Raw genomic sequence first — 26,253 nt, 5'->3', positions numbered from 1 at the left:
CCAAGTTTGAGACCAGGTCGGGCATTTAGCAATTGAAGGAGACCCTAACTAAAAGTAAAAATAAAAATGGGCAGATGCTGTACATCTCAGTGTGATGTCCCTGGGTTTCACTCCCAGAGCCAGAAAATGAAACAGAGAAAAACAGCCTGAAGTTGCCTCAACCTGGCCTCCCAAATGGCCACAATCCAAGCTCCTTAACTTACACTACTGGGTCCTCTGTGCAGATCTTCCAGGACAACTGTATGTAGTTTCTTTGCCAGCCAGGTTGGTTGTGGAGGGCTTTCCAGGTCCCAGGGGAGGGGGAGCAGGTCTCAGCAGCGCAAGTGCCCCTCTAGCCCACCCTGTAGGGTTTCACGCCCTCCCCTTCCCGGTCACAGATCCACAGATTTTCTCAGCATCATGTTGATTGACTCATTTGTCCCCAGTGAAAGTTTGGTACATTTTGTCTCTTTTCTGTGTACCTGATTTTCCTAAGGATTCCTCTACTATATCAGGTCAGGAATTTTTTGCTTTGGATTGGTTTTTTGTATCTTTCGTCCTTCGTTTCTTTCTTTCTTTCTATCTTTCTTTCTTTGTCTCTTTCTTTCTTTCTTTCTTTCTTTCTTTCTTTCTTTCTTTCTATCTGTGTGTCTGTGTGTCTTTCTTTCTTTCTTTCTTTCTCTCTTTGTTTCGTACACCTGTTTTTTTGTATTGTTTGAAACAGATAATAGTTTTGTAGCTCAGGCTTGCCTCGAACTGTAGGCTATCCTCTTGCCTCAGCCTCTCATATGCTGAGATTATAGGTGTGCATGGCACCACCCTGCTAGGAATCCGTTTCCAATCACCCTTCACTTTCATCACCTGGCCCAACAGCAGACCCAGCCTAGGTCAGTGGTGGTGACCTTGGGGCACTCAGGACACAGGAGCCCTGCAAAGCTCTCTGTCCCTGGCTAGCCAAGTCACAGTAGCATTGCCCCAGCAGCAGAGCATTCCAGGGTCATGCTAGTGTTAGTGGTTCGACATAAATAAGTGGCGTTGAAACTGCAGTTGGAGACTTCAATCTTAAAAGTTCACCATCAGTGGCCTCGGTTTGGAGACATCCAGAGTGACCAACAGACAGAGACACACACACAGACAAACAAACACACACACACACACAGACACACACACACAAACACACACACACACACACACACACTCACTTGGATTATGGATAAATTGGGCCTGGAATGTGTAGGGTGGATTAAGGAGGGGGTGTGGCTACCTCAACACACTATTTAAGCCAGGCAGCCCAAGGCTTCAGGCAGGTAAACTGAGGAGCCATAGGTGGTACAGTTGGTCATGCGCTAGCACTGTCTTGCAGCTGCCATGTCCAGGAAACCAGGTAAGTCGAGGCATTCTGGGAAGGTGGAGCTGAGGGGCTGAGAGTGGGGGAACCCTGGGAGAGATGCAAGGACTTTGTGGTGGTTCCTGGGCTCCATGAATTTTTTCTCCAGGGGCTGAGTAGAATAATCTTTGTCGCCCTCTACACATTGGAAGTTGATATGTTAGGTTTGTTGCAGATACCTGCTTGCAGGTTTGTTTATTTCCGTATAATTCTATAGTCTATGTATTTTAAAGTTTGAAGTTGTCAAACTAATCAACGTTATTGAGCATTGTATTTATAAGACTTGTTAAAACGTATATTTTTGCTTTGGAGAATCTTTGTTTCTTTGGAGTCAGGATCTCACTCTCTAGATAGGCTTGCCCTTAACTTGGTTCCATAGCCCAGCAGACCTGGAACTCGCACGGATCCTTCTGCCTCAGCCTCTTAAGTGTTCGAATTAGAAGAATGGGCTACCACATACACCAATAATTTTTATTTTTGAGGGGTTTTCTTGTTGGTTTGGTTTGCTTTTGGATTTTTCTCGTGTGATTAGGGATAGAGTTCTTTTGTTGCTGTTTCTGTTTTTTTTTTTTTGTTTTTTTTTTTTGTTTTTTTTTTGTAGCAGGGATGGAAGTTCAATTCTTGTGTTTCCCAAAGGAGCACTTGGGCCGCCCAGCTAAATCACTGGCCCCTTGGAGGGAAGGTCTTACTGCTTAGTCCAAGTTGGCCTTGAATTCACTGTTTTGGCCCAGGCAGGCTGGGATTACAGGTGTGCACCACTATGCGCAGATTTGCAGTACTTTGGTTGATATCATTTCCACATCTTCTATTTTGTACTCATTTCCAAGGATACATGCCCCATCTGATTTTCTGTATTTTCAAGGCATTCTAGATATATGTGTGCAATATATTCTAGTAATATGACACTGACAATTTAATGTTGGAGTGTTTGTTTTTGCTTTTTCTTTTCTGGTGTGGTAGCGTGATCAAACTGAGGACCTCATACTTGCCAGACAGACGCTTATGTGACTGAGCTAAACCCCTGGCCATTTATTTAATAAACTTAGAGTTTATCCTGCTGCCACCCTCCTTTTCCTGCTCAGTTTTACTTTTTCTGTCTCGAGCTCTAGTTTGCTCTATCTATCTCTGTCTCTGTCACTCCTTGAATACCATGCTTCAAAATTTTCAACAATGCCCTCTTTCGTCAGACAGGAACGGAAAAATGTTTTTGTAAAACTCTGTGGTCCTGGGGATTCAGCTCAGTGGCCCAGTGCTTGCCTGGCCAGAGCGAGGTTGTGATTTCGATGCCAATTGTTAAAAAGATTGTAAAAAATCTATGTATTGGATCATTTGTGTTCACTGACGGAGAATTAGGCAGCATGTTGGCAGTTTGGGTGCAGTGTGTGTGTGGATGCATGAAGGCGTGGGTTTGAGTTTGTGTGTGCCCGCTTAGCAATGTGGGAAAACAAAGTCTCTTATAAATAGAAGAGACCATGGAATATGGATTGCCATAACATTAAGTATTACTGGGTAAGAAGGTATTAGATGTTTGAAACCATAGTATAATCTCCTATTCTGCACAAATACTGTACACTAAACTTACTTCTTTGGAAATTCACAACTTTGCAATGTCTACGATTTATGTGGCACCATTTTACCCTAGAGAAACAGAAGCAAACGATGAGGGGAGCAGGTCTCTAAATGACAGAGCCAGTAGAGGAGAGAATCAGCATGCATTCTGCTTCTTAGCTGCTAGCCACACAGATCCCACGAAGAAATGACCAAATCAGTAGCCAGCTCTTTAGGGTCTGAAAGCACCTCTGAGTCTGAATGCTGAGTGTACCAGGGTCTCAAGTACTGCTTGAGCATTGTGAAACCCTGAGTCTACTGTTACTCTTACCCCAATGCTGTATTCTCTCCCATTAAGAAACAGGGTACCTGGAGCTAGAGAGGAATGTGGTTCCATGGGTGAACTCTTTGGGCCAAGCATGAAATGCACATTTGGGTATGATTACAACACATGCTTTTGCCCTTTCCGTGTGGATAGTGCTTTCATGCAAGTCTTTGTCTCTTCCCTCCGCAGACAAGATAGAATACAGGCGCAAGCCACGAACTGACTTTACCCCATCCCAACGCTCAGTACTGCTGAGTGCCTTTGAGAAGAACAATCATCCAGGGCACGATGTTACAAAAGAATTAGCTACAAAAATCAATGTTGATGAAACGGTGATAAAAGTAAGTACCTGAGTGTGTGTCTCTAGGTGGTACACCTGACCCAGAAAGCCACACGCTTTCAACCACCAGCATACAAGTCCCATACTTTGCCAGGTGCAGTGCGTTTGGACAGCGGTGAAATATGGCATAGTTTCACTTCACCCATGTTCACTTTTGGAGGCAGACTGAGGCTGACCCAAAAGACTTGTCTTCCTCAAGTAATAAGTGCAAGGGCCAGATTTTAACTGATCCACAGCACACTGCCTGGGACCCTTTGAATCTGGATCTGAGATCTTGCCCTTTGGGTTGTTTTCCGATTAGCAGCACACTCTTGTAATGGGCAACCTAGTGCTCAAGAATTGAGGCACTTCCTGGAGCTGGGAGTTAGTCCCTCCCAAGCCCACGTTCTGAGTACAAATTACTTCTCATCAGGCTTCACATCTTAAAGTGGACTTCCTCTCCATACCATTCCTTAGAAGAGAAACACCAAACCCAGTGAGTCTTTATACAAACACAGCGGGTAGATATCTAGATACTGCTCAGTCAGAACATTCAAATTCATTCTGATGTCTTCCTAGCCTTTCTCAAGGTAGTGAGGGCAAAATCCCTTCATGGAGCTGAAGCAACCCAAGCTCCATTCCCATTCCTTGCTCTCAGTCATTGCAATGTATTCTTGCAAAATTTGGAGCAACCACTAATGCAGAACTACACGCAGCACCCTTTGTTTAACCCTCCGGCATTGAGAGTTTGCCCCTTCCTACTCTACGCATTGCCAGTAAAACCCAATACCCCCCCCCCCTTTACCCTCCCGGAACCAGAACAGCACAGGATACAAAGTACTTCCCCTGTTCAGATCAGTCCACAGCAATTGGAGATCACCTTTCTGACCCAAAAACCTCACATCCTAGGGAACAGGAAAATAAAGCTTTGGGTTCATACCCATTTATTGAACTGCTTCTCTCTTCCCTGTAGATCTGGTTTAAGAACCAGCGTAGCAAACGGAAGAAAGATCAGCTAAAACTGAAGCTAGCTTCTTTGCCCGGAACATCCACGCAGACCTCTTCAGAAAAGAAGGAGCACGTCCTACAAAGTCCTGTTGCAAGTTGTTCACCGATATCTTCCATTTCAGATGACCATGTCTGTGACCGAGCAGAGCGTTTTGAGAAAGATATCAGTAGAAGACACGGAGCCTCTGTGTTTGGTTCGTCATTCCAAAGTCAACCTGATGGAACTCAGGGACACGTCGTCTACGTCGAAGATTTTGACATTGATGACACAGATAAACTTATAGAAATGTATTATCTGCCTGGGGAAGATGATCCCAGCAGTCTAGATATATACCTCCCCCCAGGCTGCCTGCAGTGAAGAAGTGAGCATGGTGCTGATGGGCAGAGTGACTCATGACACCCACAACTTTGGACACAAGCCTCCATTTTCAAGCATGGTTCCCAACTGATTTCCATTTTTTGCAGCAGAGCTTTGAGGACTTGTCATTTCACAGAAGGCAATAAAATAGCCATGTCACTGTCAATGTTGCCTGTTTCCGAGTGTTTTGTATTCCCCCTCCAATCTTTTCAGTACCCTGAACACTCCGCTTGGGAAGGAAATCAGCAGCATGGGGAAATTTAGATTCCTGATTCTCCCTCACCCCTAAGTGCATTGAATATCACGTGCATGGATTCTCTCTGCATACAATGACAAACAGTTCTAGAGGGCCCCTACCAATACTGCCTGAGAAAATAGTTACATGCAACAGGCAGGAAAGGCCTAGGCTCTCATTGAAAGCAAGACACCCTTACTGTAGTGCCATCTTGCTGGGAAGGAATCTCATTTTGAAGAAAGTGCAAATCAGAAGAACTTACACTCCCGGCTCATGCTGGTTGCTGAGAATATTTCAGATAAGTGTTGCAAGGAAAGACACTTGTTTCCTTAAAGAGGAGTTAGCTAATCTCTGCAGAGGCAGACAGCAATAGTGAGGTATCAGGTGGAATGAAATGGCACTGCCTCCTCTGGTCCTGAGTGAAATGAAAGATGGGAGAACATGCCAGCTTTTAGGAGAGCCAAACAGGATCATTTCCGTGGTACATCTTCTGTTGGCAGAGGTGCTTGTGTGGAACAGAGTGACACTGGGGATGTGATGTAAGGTGTCTTTATGGGTAGGACATGTTCATGTATGGCCAGCATGGTCCCGTATTCGGACCTGGATTGTCCAGCTGAATGTGAATCTCATTGAGAGGATGCAGCTTCCTTAGGAGGTGGGCAGATAACCGAGATGCGTGTACGTGAGCATGACTGTTGCAGTCATACTGTACAATTTTGTTTCACAACTGTGACCATGTGTAAATGAATGCCGGGGCAGTAGCACAGCATCACTGCATAGGACCTTTAGCAGGAGCGTGTGCAGTGTACAATTCAGAGCGATCTTAGCTGGACTGTCTAGGAGCATATGAGCTGTTAGCGATAGAACCTGGTGTCTTGCGTATGCTAATCATGAAGACTGTTACTGAGCAACGTTGTTGGATCTCATTTTAACATTTTTAGATGTTACAACGTGATTACTGTGTAGTAATCCAGAAAGGTGCCTTCCCTTCCAACAGGCAAGCGCTCTGAGGATTTCTAAATGTCTGTAATCAGGATCAAGGTTTTAGCTCTGTCTTACCTTCTGGCCCTGAGAATATCCTATGAAGCAGGAATTTCTCATTAGTTGTTTTACATCAGAGAAAGCGTCCACTGCCAAGTAACTGGTCCATGATCTGTCACTTTACAATCAACCTTCCATCCCAGATAGACTGACTGTTCTGCCACTCCTCTGTCTCATCAAGGAGACTGGGATGTGACTGTGATGGGGTCAAAGAAAGAGGAGCCAGAGTTGGACCTTTCACCTCTAATCCGTTTCTTCTCAACTTTTGACCTTGAGGCTGAAAAGCCTCAAGGTTTTCCATCATTTAAGCTGCTTAAGTCTCCACTGCAGAGAAGTGTCATGACTTTCCAACCTCTCTTCAGGCACTGGAACTGGTGTGCCTGTTACGCTCTGGTTTCCAGTCAAATAGAGCGTTGTTTTCACTTTTTGACTGTCAGTTCATTAACCCTCTTCCAGGCAGATTATATTTCCTACTTAGAGCAACTCCATGGACCCTATCTCCTGATCTACTCTGCCTGTTTTTCTTTTTGTTAGTGTATCAAGGCCATCTATGTTGGAGATTATAGTCAACTTTCTCTGCCACATTTCTGCTTTGCTATTTCTCTGCCATTGGTTGTCTACTTTTCTCCTTCATTCCGCTGTCTGCCCCGTTCATTGAGGTCTTTCTGTCACTCTTGCAGGAATCCTGGTGATGTTTTTGTCTGTCTAGGATGTCCTTCAGTAATTTAGTAGGGTGGATTGGTGGTCACCAACTCCCACATTTCCTTTGAGTCATGGAAACATCTTGTATGTCCATTAAATTTGAGAGACAGTTTTGCAGGGCACATCCGTGTGGCTTGCAGGTTATTTTCCTTCCGAGCTTGGAATACGTGGCTCCATGCTATGCTCTTTCTGACTTGATACTTTGTGTTAAGAAGTCTTTCATGATTTTGATGAGATTTCCTTTATGTGTGTTGTGTTTGTTTTCTCTGTCCGCTTTTAATATTCTGTTGTTGTGATCAATTCTGGGATCTTGACTTTTATATATCTGAGTGTAAATATGTTTTTGTTTTGGCTGGCTGGAGTTCTGCATGCCTCATATATCTGAATATTATTTCCTTTTCTGATGCTTGGCAAGCTTTCCTTAATGTTTTCAGTGAATAGCTTTTGTATTTCTTTTCTCTTTACTCCTTCTTCTTTGCTGATTATTTGAAATTCTTAGGGTATAGGTCCACGTGCTGCCTTCCAGCCTTTGTGCTCTTACTTCTTGGTTCCTTATTATTTTTAGGGGATTTTTCTTTCGCTGATCACACAGTGCAAATCCAGCTTCAACTTTTTAAAATCTGACTTTAGTTTTTGGTAAGGAATATCGCCATCTTTCAATGGATGTTTTAGTTTCCTGATAATCTCTTTGAATCTGGTTCATGTTTTCTAGATTTTTTTTTATATTCTTCACTAAAGTTTTCACTTCTTTTTCTGGGTTCCTCCACTCTTTTTATCCAGTTGAGCACTACTCAGCCATAAAGAAGAATCACATTGAGATATTTATAAATAAATGGGAACAGCTTGAGAACATACTCTTGAGTGAAACAAATCAAACTCACGTGTGTGAATACCGAATAGTTTCCCTAGTGTAAGAAATGGGATAAATACGTAAAAGTATGTGGTGATCATGAATCCCCATTATACGGCTTTGAAGACTTATAAAGTCATCACTCCTTAACTGTAATGTTTTTATTGTGGGCTGTTTGAGTGTATTGTCTGTGATGGTGTGTACAGGCATTTTGAAGAAAACAAGACATTGTAATAGCTCGAGGTGATTTCCTATCATCTTGTTTTAAAATCCCATCAGACTGTTTTGCCTCTGTCTCCATTGAATCTTATTGGAGTTTATTGTATATGATAGTATAAACAAAATCTTTTATAGGCAAAGAGATAATATAGAAACTATTGTTTCTTTTGTGTTAGCTGGTTCTAAATACCCTGTAATACTTGAAGCCTCTTGAATGGTTTCGCACTGTCTTGATATGTTTGATACTATAGTGTACGAAGTTATAATCAAATATTTCAAGGAAAGAAACCGTACGGTAACTACTATTATGTCGGGTTATCTTTTTTTTTTTTTTTTTTTGTCATTTTCCTTTTTATCGGTACCAGGGATCGAACTCATGACTGCCTGCTTTCAAGGCAGGCGCTTATGCCACTGAGCTAAACCCCCAGCCCCTTAAGTCGGGTTATCTTGTGGTGAAACACTATGTTGCTTAAACAGTTGTGTTCTGAACTTCTTGATATGTTGTTATGTCCTCTTTTACCTCAATCTCCCTCCTTTATTAAGTGAATTATTATTTTTAATTAAGGGAAAAAATAAAACAATTAGCAGGATATATTATAGTAATAATTTTGATTTCCTGTTATCTTTAATGAATCCCTGTATTGTTCTCACCATCCTGCTTTCACTGATTTTACTCTATTCTGTTCTGTTCGATAGTATCAACTTTGAGGGTATAGGCAACTACTTTAAGGCAATAAGATTCACTATGATATCCATTCTTGTTTGACTATTAGGTTCCTTTGAATTCGCGTAATGTCTCCAATGTTTCCGTTTTATTAGTTTTGTTCTGTACTGTTTTGTTCAGGTTTCTTATACCTGATGCTATAGTCAATAATTTTATGGTAGCAAGAGGCATTATAGTAACCATTGTTGATTACCTTGTATTCTGTTTTTAGATCATATACTATGTCCATCCTTTGTTTTGACTGATTCTCTTTGTTTTGTCACAATTGGTTTTATTCTCTTCCAAAAAAGTACTACGAACTGAGGGATCAATAAAACCCAAAATGTGAAATTGATATTGCTAAAAAGAGAGGAAAAGAAAGTCCTCTAAAGGATGCAAATGCAAGTGTGTTTAGATGTGTAAAACAGATGATCATATTACTAAGTATTTGTTGAATCATTGAACACACCAGTTTGCAGTCTCACTGAATGCCACTTTGTAGGCTTCTATTTTGTAACTTGAACAACTATTTCTAAGATGACGATATGTAATCTATTAGTGAGTGATTTCTTATGGTTTATTTTTTTGAAATTTTGTATTACTGATACCCTTTTACTGTTTGGGTTTATTTCTCTTTGAGTAAATTTTTTAAAAAAAACTGATAATATTGAAATATTTTGAAAAACATGGATGCAACTAGAAACCATACTGATAAGCGAAATAAATCAAACTCACACTTATAAATACCTTATACTCTCCCGGGTTTAAGAAAATGTAACAGTACATAAGAGCATAGAGTAATCTTGATTCCCATTACACTGTTCTGAAACCTTATCATGTCTCCATTGATTCATTGGAGTGGTTTTATCCTAGGTTGTTTGATTTTATTATCTGTGATAGTAGAAAGAGCTCTTTCATAGAAAAGAAGACATTAGAATCGTCAGAGTGGACTTAGAATCATCTTAGTCTGAAGTCCTACCAAGTTTTCGTTTTTCGTTTGCCTTTGGTACTGTCCTGTTATATGTTATTGGATATTATGTGTGATAGTACAAACAATTTTCCTATGGAAAATGAGATAATATTGTATCCATTGTTGGTTTTCTAAAATTGGGTTCTGAAAGCCCTGTAATGCTTTCATTCTTTTGAATTGTTTTATATTGTTTTGTTATGCTTGATTCTATCGTATATGAAGCTATGCTCAACTATTTCAAAGAAAGAGACATTATGGTAGTTACTGTTAATCAGGGGTTGTCTTATTGTGAAATGCTGTGTTACTTGCATTGTTCTTATCTGATCCGCTTTGCTATGTCCTCATTAGACAGAGAGAGAAAGAGAGAGAGAGAGAGAGACAGAGAGAGAGAGAGAGACAGAGACAGAGACAGAGAGAGAGAGAGAGAGAGAGAGAGAGAGAGAGAGAGAGACAGAGAGAGACAAACTCAGACACAGAGAGAGAGACAGGGACAGAGAGAGAATAGACTTGGTTAAATCTGTTAAAAAATGCAATGTGGATGTGTGGCCCATGCTTGCAATCCTAGAACTTGCAGAGGTTCAGGCCACAGGACCCCAAGTTTGAGACCAGGTCGGGCATTTAGCAATTGAAGGAGACCCTAACTAAAAGTAAAAATAAAAATGGGCAGATGCTGTACATCTCAGTGTGATGTCCCTGGCTTTCACTCCCAGAGCCAGAAAATGAAACAGAGAAAAACAGCCTGAAGTTGCCTCAACCTGGCCTCCCAAATGGCCACAATCCAAGCTCCTTAACTTACACTACTGGGTCCTCTGTGCAGATCTTCCAGGACAACTGTATGTAGTTTCTTTGCCAGCCAGGTTGGTTGTGGAGGGCTTTCCAGGTCCCAGGGGAGGGGGAGCAGGTCTCAGCAGCGCAAGTGCCCCTCTAGCCCACCCTGTAGGGTTTCACGCCCTCCCCTTCCCGGTCACAGATCCACAGATTTTCTCAGCATCATGTTGATTGACTCATTTGTCCCCAGTGAAAGTTTGGTACATTTTGTCTCTTTTCTGTGTACCTGATTTTCCTAAGGATTCCTCTACTATATCAGGTCAGGAATTTTTTGCTTTGGATTGGTTTTTTGTATCTTTCATCCTTCGTTTCTTTCTTTCTTTCTATCTTTCTTTCTTTGTCTCTTTCTTTCTTTCTTTCTTTCTATCTGTGTGTCTGTGTGTCTTTCTTTCTTTCTTTCTTTCTCTCTTTGTTTCGTACACCTGTTTTTTTGTATTGTTTGAAACAGATAATAGTTTTGTAGCTCAGGCTTGCCTCGAACTGTAGGCTATCCTCTTGCCTCAGCCTCTCATATGCTGAGATTATAGGTGTGCATGGCACCACCCTGCTAGGAATCCGTTTCCAATCACCCTTCACTTTCATCACCTGGCCCAACAGCAGACCCAGCCTAGGTCAGTGGTGGTGACCTTGGGGCACTCAGGACACAGGAGCCCTGCAAAGCTCTCTGTCCCTGGCTAGCCAAGTCACAGTAGCATTGCCCCAGCAGCAGAGCATTCCAGGGTCATGCTAGTGTTAGTGGTTCGACATAAATAAGTGGGGTTGAAACTGCAGTTGGAGACTTCAATCTTAAAAGTTCACCATCAGTGGCCTCGGTTTGGAGACATCCAGAGTGACCAACAGACAGAGACACACACACAGACAAACAAACACACACACACACACAGACACACACACAAAAACACACACACACACACACACACACACACACACACACACACACACACTCTCACTTGGATTATGGATAAATTGGGCCTGGAATGTGTAGGGTGGATTAAGGAGGGGGTGTGGCTACCTCAACACACTATTTAAGCCAGGCAGCCCAAGGCTTCAGGCAGGTAAACTGAGGAGCCATAGGTGGTACAGTTGGTCATGCGCTACCACTGTCTTGCAGCTGCCATGTCCAGGAAACCAGGTAAGTCGAGGCATTCTGGGAAGGTGGAGCTGAGGGGCTGAGAGTGGGGGAACCCTGGGAGAGATGCAAGGACTTTGTGGTGGTTCCTGGGCTCCATGAATTTTTTCTCCAGGGGCTGAGTAGAATAATCTTTGTCGCCCTCTACACATTGGAAGTTGATATGTTAGGTTTGTTGCAGATACCTGCTTGCAGGTTTGTTTATTTCCGTATAATTCTATAGTCTATGTATTTTAAAGTTTGAAGTTGTCAAACTAATCAACGTTATTGAGCATTGTATTTATAAGACTTGTTAAAACGTATATTTTTGCTTTGGAGAGTCTTTGTTTCTTTGGAGTCAGGATCTCACTCTCTAGATAGGCTTGCCCTTAACTTGGTTCCATAGCCCAGCAGACCTGGAACTCGCACGGATCCTTCTGCCTCAGGCTCTTAAGTGTTCGAATTAGAAGAATGGGCTACCACATACACCAATAACTTTTATTTTTGAGGGGTTTTCTTGTTGGTTTGGTTTGCTTTTGGATTTTTCTCGTGTGATTAGGGATAGAGTTCTTTTGTTGCTGTTTCTGTTTTTTTGTTTTTTTTTTTGTTTTTTTTTTGTTTTTTTGTAGCAGTGATGGAAGTTCAATTCTTGTGTTTCCCAAAGGAGCACTTGGGCCGCCCAGCTAAATCACTGGCCCCTTGGAGGGAGGGTCTTACTGCTTAGTCCAAGTTGGCCTTGAATTCACTGTTTTGGCCCAGGCAGGCTGGGATTACAGGTGTGCACCACTATGCGCAGATTTGCAGTACTTTGGTTGATATCAATTCCAAATCTTCTATTTTGTACTCATTTCCAAGGACACATGCCCCATCTGATTTTCTGTATTTTCAAGGCATTCTAGATATATGTGTGCAATATATTCTAGTAATCTGACACTGACAATTTAATGTTGGAGTGTTTGTTTTTGCTTTTTCTTTTGTGGTGTGGTAGCGTGATCAAACTGAGGACCTCATACTTGCCAGACAGACGCTTATGTGACTGAGCTAAACCCCTGGCCATTTATTTAATAAACTTAGAGTTTATCCTGCTGCCACCCTCCTTTTCCTGCTCAGTTTTACTTTTTCTGTCTCGAGCTCTAGTTTGCTCTATCTATCTCTGTCTCTGTCACTCCTTGAATACCATGCTTCAAAATTTTCAACAATGCCCTCTTTCGTCAGACAGGAACGGAAAAATGTTTTTGTAAAACTCTGTGGTCCTGGGGATTCAGCTCAGTGGCCCAGTGCTTGCCTGGCCAGAGCGAGGTTGTGATTTCGATGCCAATTGTTAAAAAGATTGTAAAAAATCTATGTATTGGATCATTTGTGTTCACTGACGGAGAATTAGGCAGCATGTTGGCAGTTTGGGTGCAGTGTGTGTGTGGATGCATGAAGGCGTGGGTTTGAGTTTGTGTGTGCCCGCTTAGCAATGTGGGAAAACAAAGTCTCTTATAAATAGAAGAGACCATGGAATATGGATTGCCATAACATTAAGTATTACTGGGTAAGAAGGTATTAGATGTTTGAAACCATAGTATAATCTCCTATTCTGCACAAATACTGTACACTAAACTTACTTCTTTGGAAATTCACAACTTTGCAATGTCTACGATTTATGTGGCACCATTTTACCCTAGAGAAACAGAAGCAAACGATGAGGGGAGCAGGTCTCTAAATGACAGAGCCAGTAGAGGAGAGAATCAGCATGCATTCTGCTTCTTAGCTGCTAGCCACACAGATCCCACGAAGAAATGACCAAATCAGTAGCCAGCTCTTTAGGGTCTGAAAGCACCTCTGAGTCTGAATGCTGAGTGTACCAGGGTCTCAAGTACTGCTTGAGCATTGTGAAACCCTGAGTCTACTGTCACTCTTACCCCAATGCTGTATTCTCTCACATTAAGAAACAGGGTACCTGGAGCTAGAGAGGAATGTGGTTCCATGGGTGAACTCTTTGGGCCAAGCATGAAATGCACATTTGGGTATGATTATAACACATGCTTTTGCCCTTTCCGTGTGGATAGTGCTTTCATGCAAGTCTTTGTCTCTTCCCTCCGCAGACAAGATAGAATACAGGCGCAAGCCACGAACTGACTTTACCCCATCCCAACGCTCAGTACTGCTGAGTGCCTTTGAGAAGAACAATCATCCAGGGCACGATGTTACAAAAGAATTAGCTACAAAAATCAATGTTGATGAAATGGTGATAAAAGTAAGTACCTGAGTGTGTGTCTCTAGGTGGTACACCTGACCCAGAAAGCCACACGCTTTCAACCACCAGCATACAAGTCCCATACTTTGCCAGGTGCAGTGCGTTTGGACAGCGGTGAAATATGGCATAGTTTCACTTCACCCATGTTCACTTTTGGAGGCAGACTGAGGCTGACCCAAAAGACTTGTCTTCCTCAAGTAATAAGTGCAAGGGCCAGATTTTAACTGATCCACAGCACACTGCCTGGGACCCTTTGAATCTGGATCTGAGATCTTGCCCTTTGGGTTGTTTTCCGATTAGCAGCACACTCTTGTAATGGGCAACCTAGTGCTCAAGAATTGAGGCACTTCCTGGAGCTGGGAGTTAGTCCCTCCCAAGCCCACGTTCTGAGTACAAGTTACTTCTCATCAGGCTTCACATCTTAAAGTGGACTTCCTCTCCATACCATTCCTTAGAAGAGAAACACCAAACCCAGTGAGTCTTTATACAAACACAGCGGGTAGATATCTAGATACTGCTCAGTCAGAACATTCAAATTCATTCTGATGTCTTCCTAGCCTTTCTCAAGGTAGTGAGGGCAAAATCCCTTCATGGAGCTGAAGCAACCCAAGCTCCATTCCCATTCCTTGCTCTCAGTCATTGCAATGTATTCTTGCAAAATTTGGAGCAACCACTAATGCAGAACTACACGCAGCACCCTTTGTTTAACCCTCCGGCATTGAGAGTTTGCCCCTTCCTACTCTACGCATTGCCAGTAAAACCCAATTACCCTCCCCCCCTTTACCCTCCCGGAACCAGAACAGCACAGGATACAAAGTACTTCCCCTGTTCAGATCAGTCCACAGCAATTGGAGATCACCTTTCTGACCCAAAAATCTCACATCCTAGGGAACAGGAAAATAAAGCTTTGGGTTCATACCCATTTATTGAACTGCTTCTCTCTTCCCTGTAGATCTGGTTTAAGAACCAGCGTAGCAAACGGAAGAAAGATCAGCTAAAACTGAAGCTAGCTTCTTTGCCCGGAACATCCACGCAGACCTCTTCAGAAAAGAAGGAGCACGTCCTACAAAGTCCTGTTGCAAGTTGTTCACCGATATCTTCCATTTCAGATGACCATGTCTGTGACCGAGCAGAGCGTTTTGAGAAAGATATCAGTAGAAGACACGGAGCCTCTGTGTTTGGTTCGTCATTCCAAAGTCAACCTGATGGAACTCAGGGACACGTCGTCTACGTCGAAGATTTTGACATTGATGACACAGATAAACTTATAGAAATGTATTATCTGCCTGGGGAAGATGATCCCAGCAGTCTAGATATATACCTCCCCCCAGGCTGCCTGCAGTGAAGAAGTGAGCATGGTGCTGATGGGCAGAGTGACTCATGACACCCACAACTTTGGACACAAGCCTCCATTTTCAAGCATGGTTCCCAACTGATTTCCATTTTTTGCAGCAGAGCTTTGAGGACTTGTCATTTCACAGAAGGCAATAAAATAGCCATCTCACTGTCAATGTTGCCTGTTTCCGAGTGTTTTGTATTCCCCCTCCAATCTTTTCAGTACCCTGAACACTCCGCTTGGGAAGGAAATCAGCAGCATGGGGAAATTTAGATTCCTGATTCTCCCTCACCCCTAAGTGCATTGAATATCACGTGCATGGATTCTCTCTGCATACAATGACAAACAGTTCTAGAGGGCCCCTACCAATACTGCCTGAGAAAATAGTTACATGCAACAGGCAGGAAAGGCCTAGGCTCTCATTGAAAGCAAGACACCCTTACTGTAGTGCCATCTTGCTGGGAAGGAATCTCATTTTGAAGAAAGTGCAAATCAGAAGAACTTACACTCCCGGCTCATGCTGGTTGCTGAGAATATTTCAGATAAGTGTTGCAAGGAAAGACACTTGTTTCCTTAAAGAGGAGTTAGCTAATCTCTGCAGAGGCAGACAGCAATAGTGAGGTATCAGGTGGAATGAAATGGCACTGCCTCCTCTGGTCCTGAGTGAAATGAAAGATGGGAGAACATGCCAGCTTTTAGGAGAGCCAAACAGGATCATTTCCGTGGTACATCTTCTGTTGGCAGAGGTGCTTGTGTGGAACAGAGTGACACTAGGGATGTGATGTAAGGTGTCTTTTATGGGTAGGACATGTTCATGTATGGCCAGCATGGTCCCGTATTCGGACCTGGATTGTCCAGCTGAATGTGAATCTCATTGAGAGGATGCAGCTTCCTTAGGCGGTGGGCAGATAACCGAGATGCGTGTACGTGAGCATGACTGTTGCAGTCATACTGTACAATTTTGTTTCACAACTGTGACCATGTGTAAATGAATGCCGGAGCAGTAGCACAGCATCACTGCATAGGACCTTTAGCAGGAGCGTGTGCAGTGTACAATTCAGAGCGATCTTAGCTGGACTGTCTAGGAGCATATGAGCTGTTAGCGATAGAACCTGGTGTCTTGCGTATGCTAATCATGAAGACTGTTACTGAGCAACGTTGTTGGATCTCATTTTAACATTTTTAGATGTTACAACGTGATTACTGTGTAGTAATCCAGAAAGGTGCCTTCCCTTCCAACAGGCAAGCGCTCTGAGGATTTCTAAATGTCTGTAATCAGGATCAAGGTTTTAGCTCTGTCTTACCTTCTGGCCCTGAGAATATCCTATGAAGCAGGAATTTCTCATTAGTTGTTTTACATCAGAGAAAGCGTCCACTGCCAAGTAACTGGTCCATGATCTGTCACTTTACAATCAACCTTCCATCCCAGATAGACTGACTGTTCTGCCACTCCTCTGTCTCATCAAGGAGACTGGGATGTGACTGTGATGGGGTCAAAGAAAGAGGAGCCAGAGTTGGACCTTTCACCTCTAATCCGTTTCTTCTCAACTTTTGACCTTGAGGCTGAAAAGCCTCAAGGTTTTCCATCATTTAAGCTGCTTAAGTCTCCACTGCAGAGAAGTGTCATGACTTTCCAACCTCTCTTCAGGCACTGGAACTGGTGTGCCTGTTACGCTCTGGTTTCCAGTCAAATAGAGCGTTGTTTTCACTTTTTGACTGTCAGTTCATTAACCCTCTTCCAGGCAGATTATATTTCCTACTTAGAGCAACTCCATGGACCCTATCTTCTGATCTACTCTGCCTGTTTTTCTTTTTGTTAGTGTATCAAGGCCATCTATGTTGGAGATTATAGTCAACTTTCTCTGCCACATTTCTGCTTTGCTATTTCTCTGCCATTGGTTGTCTACTTTTCTCCTTCATTCCGCTGTCTGCCCCGTTCATTGAGGTCTTTCTGTCACTCTTGCAGGAATCCTGGTGATGTTTTTGTCTGTCTAGGATGTCCTTCAGTAATTTAGTAGGGTGGATTGGTGGTCACCAACTCCCACATTTCCTTTGAGTCATGGAAACATCTTGTATGTCCATTAAATTTGAGAGACAGTTTTGCAGGGCACATCCGTGTGGCTTGCAGGTTATTTTCCTTCCGAGCTTGGAATACGTGGCTCCATGCTATGCTCTTTCTGACTTGATACTTTGTGTTAAGAAGTCTTTCATGATTTTGATGAGATTTCCTTTATGTGTGTTGTGTTTGTTTTCTCTGTCCGCTTTTAATATTCTGTTGTTGTGATCAATTCTGGGATCTTGACTTTTATATATCTGAGTGTAAATATGTTTTTGTTTTGGCTGGCTGGAGTTCTGCATGCCTCATATATCTGAATATTATTTCCTTTTCTGATGCTTGGCAAGCTTTCCTTAATGTTTTCAGTGAATAGCTTTTGTATTTCTTTTCTCTTTACTCCTTCTTCTTTGCTGATTATTTGAAATTCTTAGGGTATAGGTCCACGTGCTGCCTTCCAGCCTTTGTGCTCTTACTTCTTGGTTCCTTATTATTTTTAGGGGATTTTTCTTTCGCTGATCACACAGTGCAAATCCAGCTTCAACTTTTTAAAATCTGACTTTAGTTTTTGGTAAGGAATATCGCCATCTTTCAATGGATGTTTTAGTTTCCTGATAATCTCTTTGAATCTGGTTCATGTTTTCTAGATTTTTTTTATATTCTTCACTAAAGTTTTCACTTCTTTTTCTGGGTTCCTCCACTCTTTTTATCCAGTTGAGCACTACTCAGCCATAAAGAAGAATCACATTGAGATATTTATAAATAAATGGGAACAGCTTGAGAACATACTCTTGAGTGAAACAAATCAAACTCACGTGTGTGAATACCGAATAGTTTCCCTAGTGTAAGAAATGGGATAAATACGTAAAAGTATGTGGTGATCATGAATCCCCATTATACGGCTTTGAAGACTTATAAAGTCATCACTCCTTAACTGTAATGTTTTTATTGTGGGCTGTTTGAGTGTATTGTCTGTGATGGTGTGTACAGGCATTTTGAAGAAAACAAGACATTGTAATAGCTCGAGGTGATTTCCTATCATCTTGTTTTAAAATCCCATCAGACTGTTTTGCTTCTGTCTCCACTGAATCTTATTGGAGTTTATTGTATATGATAGTATAAACAAAATCTTTTATAGGCAAAGAGATAATATAGAAACTATTGTTTCTTTTGTGTTAGCTGGTTCTAAATACCCTGTAATACTTGAAGCCTCTTGAATGGTTTCGCACTGTCTTGATATGTTTGATACTATAGTGTACGAAGTTATAATCAAATATTTCAAGGAAAGAAACCGTACGGTAACTACTATTATGTCGGGTTATCTTTTTTTTTTTTTTTTGTCATTTTCCTTTTTATCGGTATCAGGGATCGAACTCATGACTGCCTGCTTTCAAGGCAGGCGCTTATGCCACTGAGCTAAACCCCCAGCCCCTTAAGTCGGGTTATCTTGTGGTGAAACACTATGTTGCTTAAACAGTTGTGTTCTGAACTTCTTGATATGTTGTTATGTCCTCTTTTACCTCAATCTCCCTCCTTTATTAAGTGAATTATTATTTTTAATTAAGGGAAAAAATAAAACAATTAGCAGGATATATTATAGTAATAATTTTGATTTCCTGTTATCTTTAATGAATCCCTGTATTGTTCTCACCATCCTGCTTTCACTGATTTTACTCTATTCTGTTCTGTTCGATAGTATCAACTTTGAGGGTATAGGCAACTACTTTAAGGCAATAAGATTCACTATGATATCCATTCTTGTTTGACTATTAGGTTCCTTTGAATTCGCGTAATGTCTCCAATGTTTCCGTTTTATTAGTTTTGTTCTGTACTGTTTTGTTCAGGTTTCTTATACCTGATGCTATAGTCAATAATTTTATGGTAGCAAGAGGCATTATAGTAACCATTGTTGATTACCTTGTATTCTGTTTTTAGATCATATACTATGTCCATCCTTTGTTTTGACTGATTCTCTTTGTTTTGTCACAATTGGTTTTATTCTCTTCCAAAAAAGTACTAAGAACTGAGGGATCAATAAAACCCAAAATGTGAAATTGATATTGCTAAAAAGAGAGGAAAAGAAAGTCCTCTAAAGGATGCAAATGCAAGTGTGTTTAGATGTGTAAAACAGATGATCATATTACTAAGTATTTGTTGAATCATTGAACACACCAGTTTGCAGTCTCACTGAATGCCACTTTGTAGGCTTCTATTTTGTAACTTGAACAACTATTTCTAAGATGACGATATGTAATCTATTAGTGAGTGATTTCTTATGGTTTATTTTTTTGAAATTTTGTATTACTGATACCCTTTTACTGTTTGGGTTTATTTCTCTTTGAGTAAATTTTTTAAAAAAAACTGATAATATTGAAATATTTTGAAAAACATGGATGCAACTAGAAACCATACTGATAAGCGAAATAAATCAAACTCACACTTATAAATACCTTATACTCTCCCGAGTTTAAGAAAATGTAACAGTACATAAGAGCATAGAGTAATCTTGATTCCCATTACACTGTTCTGAAACCTTATCATGTCTCCATTGATTCATTGGAGTGGTTTTATCCTAGGTTGTTTGATTTTATTATCTGTGATAGTAGAAAGAGCTCTTTCATAGAAAAGAAGACATTAGAATCGTCAGAGTGGACTTAGAATCATCTTAGTCTGAAGTCCTACCAAGTTTTCGTTTTTCGTTTGCCTTTGGTACTGTCCTGTTATATGTTATTGGATATTATGTGTGATAGTACAAACAATTTTCCTATGGAAAATGAGATAATATTGTATCCATTGTTGGTTTTCTAAAATTGGGTTCTGAAAGCCCTGTAATGCTTTCATTCTTTTGAATTGTTTTATATTGTTTTGTTATGCTTGATTCTATCGTATATGAAGCTATGCTCAACTATTTCAAAGAAAGAGACATTATGGTAGTTACTGTTAATCAGGGGTTGTCTTATTGTGAAATGCTGTGTTACTTGCATTGTTCTTATCTGATCTGCTTTGCTATGTCCTCATTAGACAGAGAGAGAAAGAGAGAGAGAGAGAGAGACAGAGAGAGAGAGAGACAGAGACAGAGACAGAGAGAGAGAGAGAGAGAGAGAGAGACAGAGAGAGACAAACTCAGACACAGAGAGAGAGACAGAGACAGAGAGAGAATAGACTTGGTTAAATCTGTTAAAAAATGCAATGTGGATGTGTGGCCCATGCTTGCAATCCTAGAACTCGCAGAGGTTGAGGCCACAGGACCCCAAGTTTGAGACCAGGTCGGGCATTTAGCAATTGAAGGAGACCCTAACTAAAAGTAAAAATAAAAATGGGCAGATGCTGTACATCTCAGTGTGATGTCCCTGGGTTTCACTCCCAGAGCCAGAAAATGAAACAAAGAAAAACAGCCTGAAGTTGCCTCAACCTGGCCTCCCAAATGGCCACAATCCAAGCTCCTTAACTTACACTACTGGGTCCTCTGTGCAGATCTTCCAGGACAACTGTATGTAGTTTCTTTGCCAGCCAGGTTGGTTGTGGAGGGCTTTCCAGGTCCCAGGGGAGGGGGAGCAGGTCTCAGCAGCGCAAGTGCCCCTCTAGCCCACCCTGTAGGGTTTCACGCCCTCCCCTTCCCGGTCACAGATCCACAGATTTTCTCAGCATCATGTTGATTGACTCATTTGTCCCCAGTGAAAGTTTGGTACATTTTGTCTCTTTTCTGTGTACCTGATTTTCCTAAGGATTCCTCTACTATATCAGGTCAGGAATTTTTTGCTTTGGATTGGTTTTTTGTATCTTTCGTCCTTCGTTTCTTTCTTTCTTTCTATCTTTCTTTCTTTGTCTCTTTCTTTCTTTCTTTCTCTCTATCTGTGTGTCTGTGTGTCTTTCTTTCTTTCTTTCTTTCTCTCTTTGTTTCGTACACCTGTTTTTTTGTATTGTTTGAAACAGATAATAGTTTTGTAGCTCAGGCTTGCCTCGAACTGTAGGCTATCCTCTTGCCTCAGCCTCTCATATGCTGAGATTATAGGTGTGCATGGCACCACCCTGCTAGGAATCCGTTTCCAATCACCCTTCACTTTCATCACCTGGCCCAACAGCAGACCCAGCCTAGGTCAGTGGTGGTGACCTTGGGGCACTCAGGACACAGGAGCCCTGCAAAGCTCTCTGTCCCTGGCTAGCCAAGTCACAGTAGCATTGCCCCAGCAGCAGAGCATTCCAGGGTCATGCTAGTGTTAGTGGTTCGACATAAATAAGTGGGGTTGAAACTGCAGTTGGAGACTTCAATCTTAAAAGTTCACCATCAGTGGCCTCGGTTTGGAGACATCCAGAGTGACCAACAGACAGAGACACACACACAGACAAACAAACACACACACACACACAGACACACACACACAAACACACACACACACACACACACACACACACACACACACACACTCACTTGGATTATGGATAAATTGGGCCTGGAATGTGTAGGGTGGATTAAGGAGGGGGTGTGGCTACCTCAACACACTATTTAAGCCAGGCAGCCCAAGGCTTCAGGCAGGTAAACTGAGGAGCCATAGGTGGTACAGTTGGTCATGCGCTAGCACTGTCTTGCAGCTGCCATGTCCAGGAAACCAGGTAAGTCGAGGCATTCTGGGAAGGTGGAGCTGAGGGGCTGAGAGTGGGGGAACCCTGGGAGAGATGCAAGGACTTTGTGGTGGTTCCTGGGCTCCATGAATTTTTTCTCCAGGGGCTGAGTAGAATAATCTTTGTCGCCCTCTACACATTGGAAGTTGATATGTTAGGTTTGTTGCAGATACCTGCTTGCAGGTTTGTTTATTTCCGTATAATTCTATAGTCTATGTATTTTAAAGTTTGAAGTTGTCAAACTAATCAACGTTATTGAGCATTGTATTTATAAGACTTGTTAAAACGTATATTTTTGCTTTGGAGAATCTTTGTTTCTATGGAGTCAGGATCTCACTCTCTAGATAGGCTTGCCCTTAACTTGGTTCCATAGCCCAGCAGACCTGGAACTCGCACGGATCCTTCTGCCTCAGCCTCTTAAGTGTTCGAATTAGAAGAATGGGCTACCACATACACCAATAATTTTTATTTTTGAGGGGTTTTCTTGTTGGTTTGGTTTGCTTTTGGATTTTTCTCGTGTGATTAGGGATAGAGTTCTTTTGTTGCTGTTTCTGTTTTTTTTTTTTTTTTTTTTTTTTTTTTTTGTAGCAGTGATGGAAGTTCAATTCTTGTGTTTCCCAAAGGAGCCCTTGGGCCGCCCAGCTAAATCACTGGCCCCTTGGAGGGAGGGTCTTACTGCTTAGTCCAAGTTGGCCTTGAATTCACTGTTTTGGCCCAGGCAGGCTGGGATTACAGGTGTGCACCACTATGCGCAGATTTGCAGTACTTTGGTTGATATCATTTCCAAATCTTCTATTTTGTACTCATTTCCAAGGATACATGCCCCATCTGATTTTCTGTATTTTCAAGGCATTCTAGATATATGTGTGCAATATATTCTAGTAATATGACACTGACAATTTAATGTTGGAGTGTTTGTTTTTGCTTTTTCTTTTGTGGTGTGGTAGCGTGATCAAACTGAGGACCTCATACTTGCCAGACAGACGCTTATGTGACTGAGCTAAACCCCTGGCCATTTATTTAATAAACTTAGAGTTTATCCTGCTGCCACCCTCCTTTTCCTGCTCAGTTTTACTTTTTCTGTCTCGAGCTCTAGTTTGCTCTATCTATCTCTGTCTCTGTCACTCCTTGAATACCATGCTTCAAAATTTTCAACAATGCCCTCTTTCGTCAGACAGGAACGGAAAAATGTTTTTGTAAAACTCTGTGGTCCTGGGGATTCAGCTCAGTGGCCCAGTGCTTGCCTGGCCAGAGCGAGGTTGTGATTTCGATGCCAATTGTTAAAAAGATTGTAAAAAATCTATGTATTGGATCATTTGTGTTCACTGACGGAGAATTAGGCAGCATGTTGGCAGTTTGGGTGCAGTGTGTGTGTGGATGCATGAAGGCGTGGGTTTGAGTTTGTGTGTGCCCGCTTAGCAATGTGGGAAAACAAAGTCTCTTATAAATAGAAGAGACCATGGAATATGGATTGCCATAACATTAAGTATTACTGGGTAAGAAGGTATTAGATGTTTGAAACCATAGTATAATCTCCTATTCTGCACAAATACTGTACACTAAACTTACTTCTTTGGAAATTCACAACTTTGCAATGTCTACGATTTATGTGGCACCATTTTACCCTAGAGAAACAGAAGCAAACGATGAGGGGAGCAGGTCTCTAAATGACAGAGCCAGTAGAGGAGAGAATCAGCATGCATTCTGCTTCTTAGCTGCTAGCCACACAGATCCCACGAAGAAATGACCAAATCAGTAGCCAGCTCTTTAGGGTCTGAAAGCACCTCTGAGTCTGAATGCTGAGTGTACCAGGGTCTCAAGTACTGCTTGAGCATTGTGAAACCCTGAGTCTACTGTTACTCTTACCCCAATGCTGTATTCTCTCCCATTAAGAAACAGGGTACCTGGAGCTAGAGAGGAATGTGGTTCCATGGGTGAACTCTTTGGGCCAAGCATGAAATGCACATTTGGGTATGATTACAACACATGCTTTTGCCCTTTCCGTGTGGATAGTGCTTTCATGCAAGTCTTTGTCTCTTCCCTCCGCAGACAAGATAGAATACAGGCGCAAGCCACGAACTGACTTTACCCCATCCCAACGCTCAGTACTGCTGAGTGCCTTTGAGAAGAACAATCATCCAGGGCACGATGTTACAAAAGAATTAGCTACAAAAATCAATGTTGATGAAACGGTGATAAAAGTAAGTACCTGAGTGTGTGTCTCTAGGTGGTACACCTGACCCAGAAAGCCACACGCTTTCAACCACCAGCATACAAGTCCCATACTTTGCCAGGTGCAGTGCGTTTGGACAGCGGTGAAATATGGCATAGTTTCACTTCACCCATGTTCACTTTTGGAGGCAGACTGAGGCTGACCCAAAAGACTTGTCTTCCTCAAGTAATAAGTGCAAGGGCCAGATTTTAACTGATCCACAGCACACTGCCTGGGACCCTTTGAATCTGGATCTGAGATCTTGCCCTTTGGGTTGTTTTCCGATTAGCAGCACACTCTTGTAATGGGCAACCTAGTGCTCAAGAATTGAGGCACTTCCTGGAGCTGGGAGTTAGTCCCTCCCAAGCCCACGTTCTGAGTACAAATTACTTCTCATCAGGCTTCACATCTTAAAGTGGACTTCCTCTCCATACCATTCCTTAGAAGAGAAACACCAAACCCAGTGAGTCTTTATACAAACACAGCGGGTAGATATCTAGATACTGCTCAGTCAGAACATTCAAATTCATTCTGATGTCTTCCTAGCCTTTCTCAAGGTAGTGAGGGCAAAATCCCTTCATGGAGCTGAAGCAACCCAAGCTCCATTCCCATTCCTTGCTCTCAGTCATTGCAATGTATTCTTGCAAAATTTGGAGCAACCACTAATGCAGAACTACACGCAGCACCCTTTGTTTAACCCTCCGGCATTGAGAGTTTGCCCCTTCCTACTCTACGCATTGCCAGTAAAACCCAATACCCCCCCCCCCTTTACCCTCCCGGAACCAGAACAGCACAGGATACAAAGTACTTCCCCTGTTCAGATCAGTCCACAGCAATTGGAGATCACCTTTCTGACCCAAAAACCTCACATCCTAGGGAACAGGAAAATAAAGCTTTGGGTTCATACCCATTTATTGAACTGCTTCTCTCTTCCCTGTAGATCTGGTTTAAGAACCAGCGTAGCAAACGGAAGAAAGATCAGCTAAAACTGAAGCTAGCTTCTTTGCCCGGAACATCCACGCAGACCTCTTCAGAAAAGAAGGAGCACGTCCTACAAAGTCCTGTTGCAAGTTGTTCACCGATATCTTCCATTTCAGATGACCATGTCTGTGACCGAGCAGAGCGTTTTGAGAAAGATATCAGTAGAAGACACGGAGCCTCTGTGTTTGGTTCGTCATTCCAAAGTCAACCTGATGGAACTCAGGGACACGTCGTCTACGTCGAAGATTTTGACATTGATGACACAGATAAACTTATAGAAATGTATTATCTGCCTGGGGAAGATGATCCCAGCAGTCTAGATATATACCTCCCCCCAGGCTGCCTGCAGTGAAGAAGTGAGCATGGTGCTGATGGGCAGAGTGACTCATGACACCCACAACTTTGGACACAAGCCTCCATTTTCAAGCATGGTTCCCAACTGATTTCCATTTTTTGCAGCAGAGCTTTGAGGACTTGTCATTTCACAGAAGGCAATAAAATAGCCATCTCACTGTCAATGTTGCCTGTTTCCGAGTGTTTTGTATTCCCCCTCCAATCTTTTCAGTACCCTGAACACTCCGCTTGGGAAGGAAATCAGCAGCATGGGGAAATTTAGATTCCTGATTCTCCCTCACCCCTAAGTGCATTGAATATCACGTGCATGGATTCTCTCTGCATACAATGACAAACAGTTCTAGAGGGCCCCTACCAATACTGCCTGAGAAAATAGTTACATGCAACAGGCAGGAAAGGCCTAGGCTCTCATTGAAAGCAAGACACCCTTACTGTAGTGCCATCTTGCTGGGAAGGAATCTCATTTTGAAGAAAGTGCAAATCAGAAGAACTTACACTCCCGGCTCATGCTGGTTGCTGAGAATATTTCAGATAAGTGTTGCAAGGAAAGACACTTGTTTCCTTAAAGAGGAGTTAGCTAATCTCTGCAGAGGCAGACAGCAATAGTGAGGTATCAGGTGGAATGAAATGGCACTGCCTCCTCTGGTCCTGAGTGAAATGAAAGATGGGAGAACATGCCAGCTTTTAGGAGAGCCAAACAGGATCATTTCCGTGGTACATCTTCTGTTGGCAGAGGTGCTTGTGTGGAACAGAGTGACACTAGGGATGTGATGTAAGGTGTCTTTATGGGTAGGACATGTTCATGTATGGCCAGCATGGTCCCGTATTCGGACCTGGATTGTCCAGCTGAATGTGAATCTCATTGAGAGGACGCA

General features: G+C 42.3%; 3 protein-coding genes across 3 annotated transcripts; all 3 read left to right on the top strand.

Annotated features, from left to right (window-relative positions):
- The first annotated feature begins 1,347 nt into the window (after positions 1-1,347).
- On the top strand, positions 1,348-4,924 carry LOC134476812 (paired-like homeodomain transcription factor LEUTX). The gene is made up of 3 exons (XM_063252470.1): positions 1,348-1,363; positions 3,429-3,580; positions 4,532-4,924. The coding sequence occupies exons 1-3, from the start codon at positions 1,348-1,350 to the stop codon at positions 4,922-4,924; spliced, it is 561 nt and encodes a 186-aa protein (XP_063108540.1).
- A 6,637-nt stretch (positions 4,925-11,561) lies between these two features.
- LOC134476811 (paired-like homeodomain transcription factor LEUTX) lies at positions 11,562-15,167 on the top strand. Its single transcript, XM_063252469.1, has 3 exons — positions 11,562-11,604; positions 13,671-13,822; positions 14,775-15,167. Exons 1-3 carry the CDS (start codon positions 11,562-11,564, stop codon positions 15,165-15,167), a joined length of 588 nt encoding a protein of 195 aa, XP_063108539.1.
- A 6,639-nt stretch (positions 15,168-21,806) lies between these two features.
- On the top strand, positions 21,807-25,376 carry LOC134476810 (paired-like homeodomain transcription factor LEUTX). The gene is made up of 3 exons (XM_063252467.1): positions 21,807-21,822; positions 23,881-24,032; positions 24,984-25,376. The coding sequence occupies exons 1-3, from the start codon at positions 21,807-21,809 to the stop codon at positions 25,374-25,376; spliced, it is 561 nt and encodes a 186-aa protein (XP_063108537.1).
- Positions 25,377-26,253: the final 877 nt, after the last annotated feature.

The sequence above is a fragment of the Cavia porcellus genome, unplaced genomic scaffold, assembly GCF_034190915.1.
Source record: "Cavia porcellus strain 051 isolate PalLab524CR breed Dunkin Hartley unplaced genomic scaffold, mCavPor4.1 scaffold_7, whole genome shotgun sequence".
Classification (NCBI taxonomy): Eukaryota; Metazoa; Chordata; class Mammalia; order Rodentia; family Caviidae; genus Cavia; species Cavia porcellus.
The sequence above is the reverse complement of the archived record's forward strand: the minus strand, read 5'-3'. Positions and strand labels throughout refer to the sequence as shown.

Excerpts from the sequence above, each read along its gene's own strand:
- LOC134476810 (XM_063252467.1), top strand. Across the intron at positions 24,033-24,983 it reads TTGATGAAACGGTGATAAAA|ATCTGGTTTAAGAACCAGCG; the intron begins GTAAGTACCTGA and ends TCTTCCCTGTAG.
- LOC134476812 (XM_063252470.1), top strand. Across the intron at positions 3,581-4,531 it reads TTGATGAAACGGTGATAAAA|ATCTGGTTTAAGAACCAGCG; the intron begins GTAAGTACCTGA and ends TCTTCCCTGTAG.
- LOC134476811 (XM_063252469.1), top strand. The coding sequence starts at position 11,562 with ATGCGCTACCACTGTCTTGCAGCTGCCATGTCCAGGAAACCAG. Across the intron at positions 11,605-13,670 it reads TGCCATGTCCAGGAAACCAG|ACAAGATAGAATACAGGCGC; the intron begins GTAAGTCGAGGC and ends TTCCCTCCGCAG. Across the intron at positions 13,823-14,774 it reads TTGATGAAATGGTGATAAAA|ATCTGGTTTAAGAACCAGCG; the intron begins GTAAGTACCTGA and ends TCTTCCCTGTAG.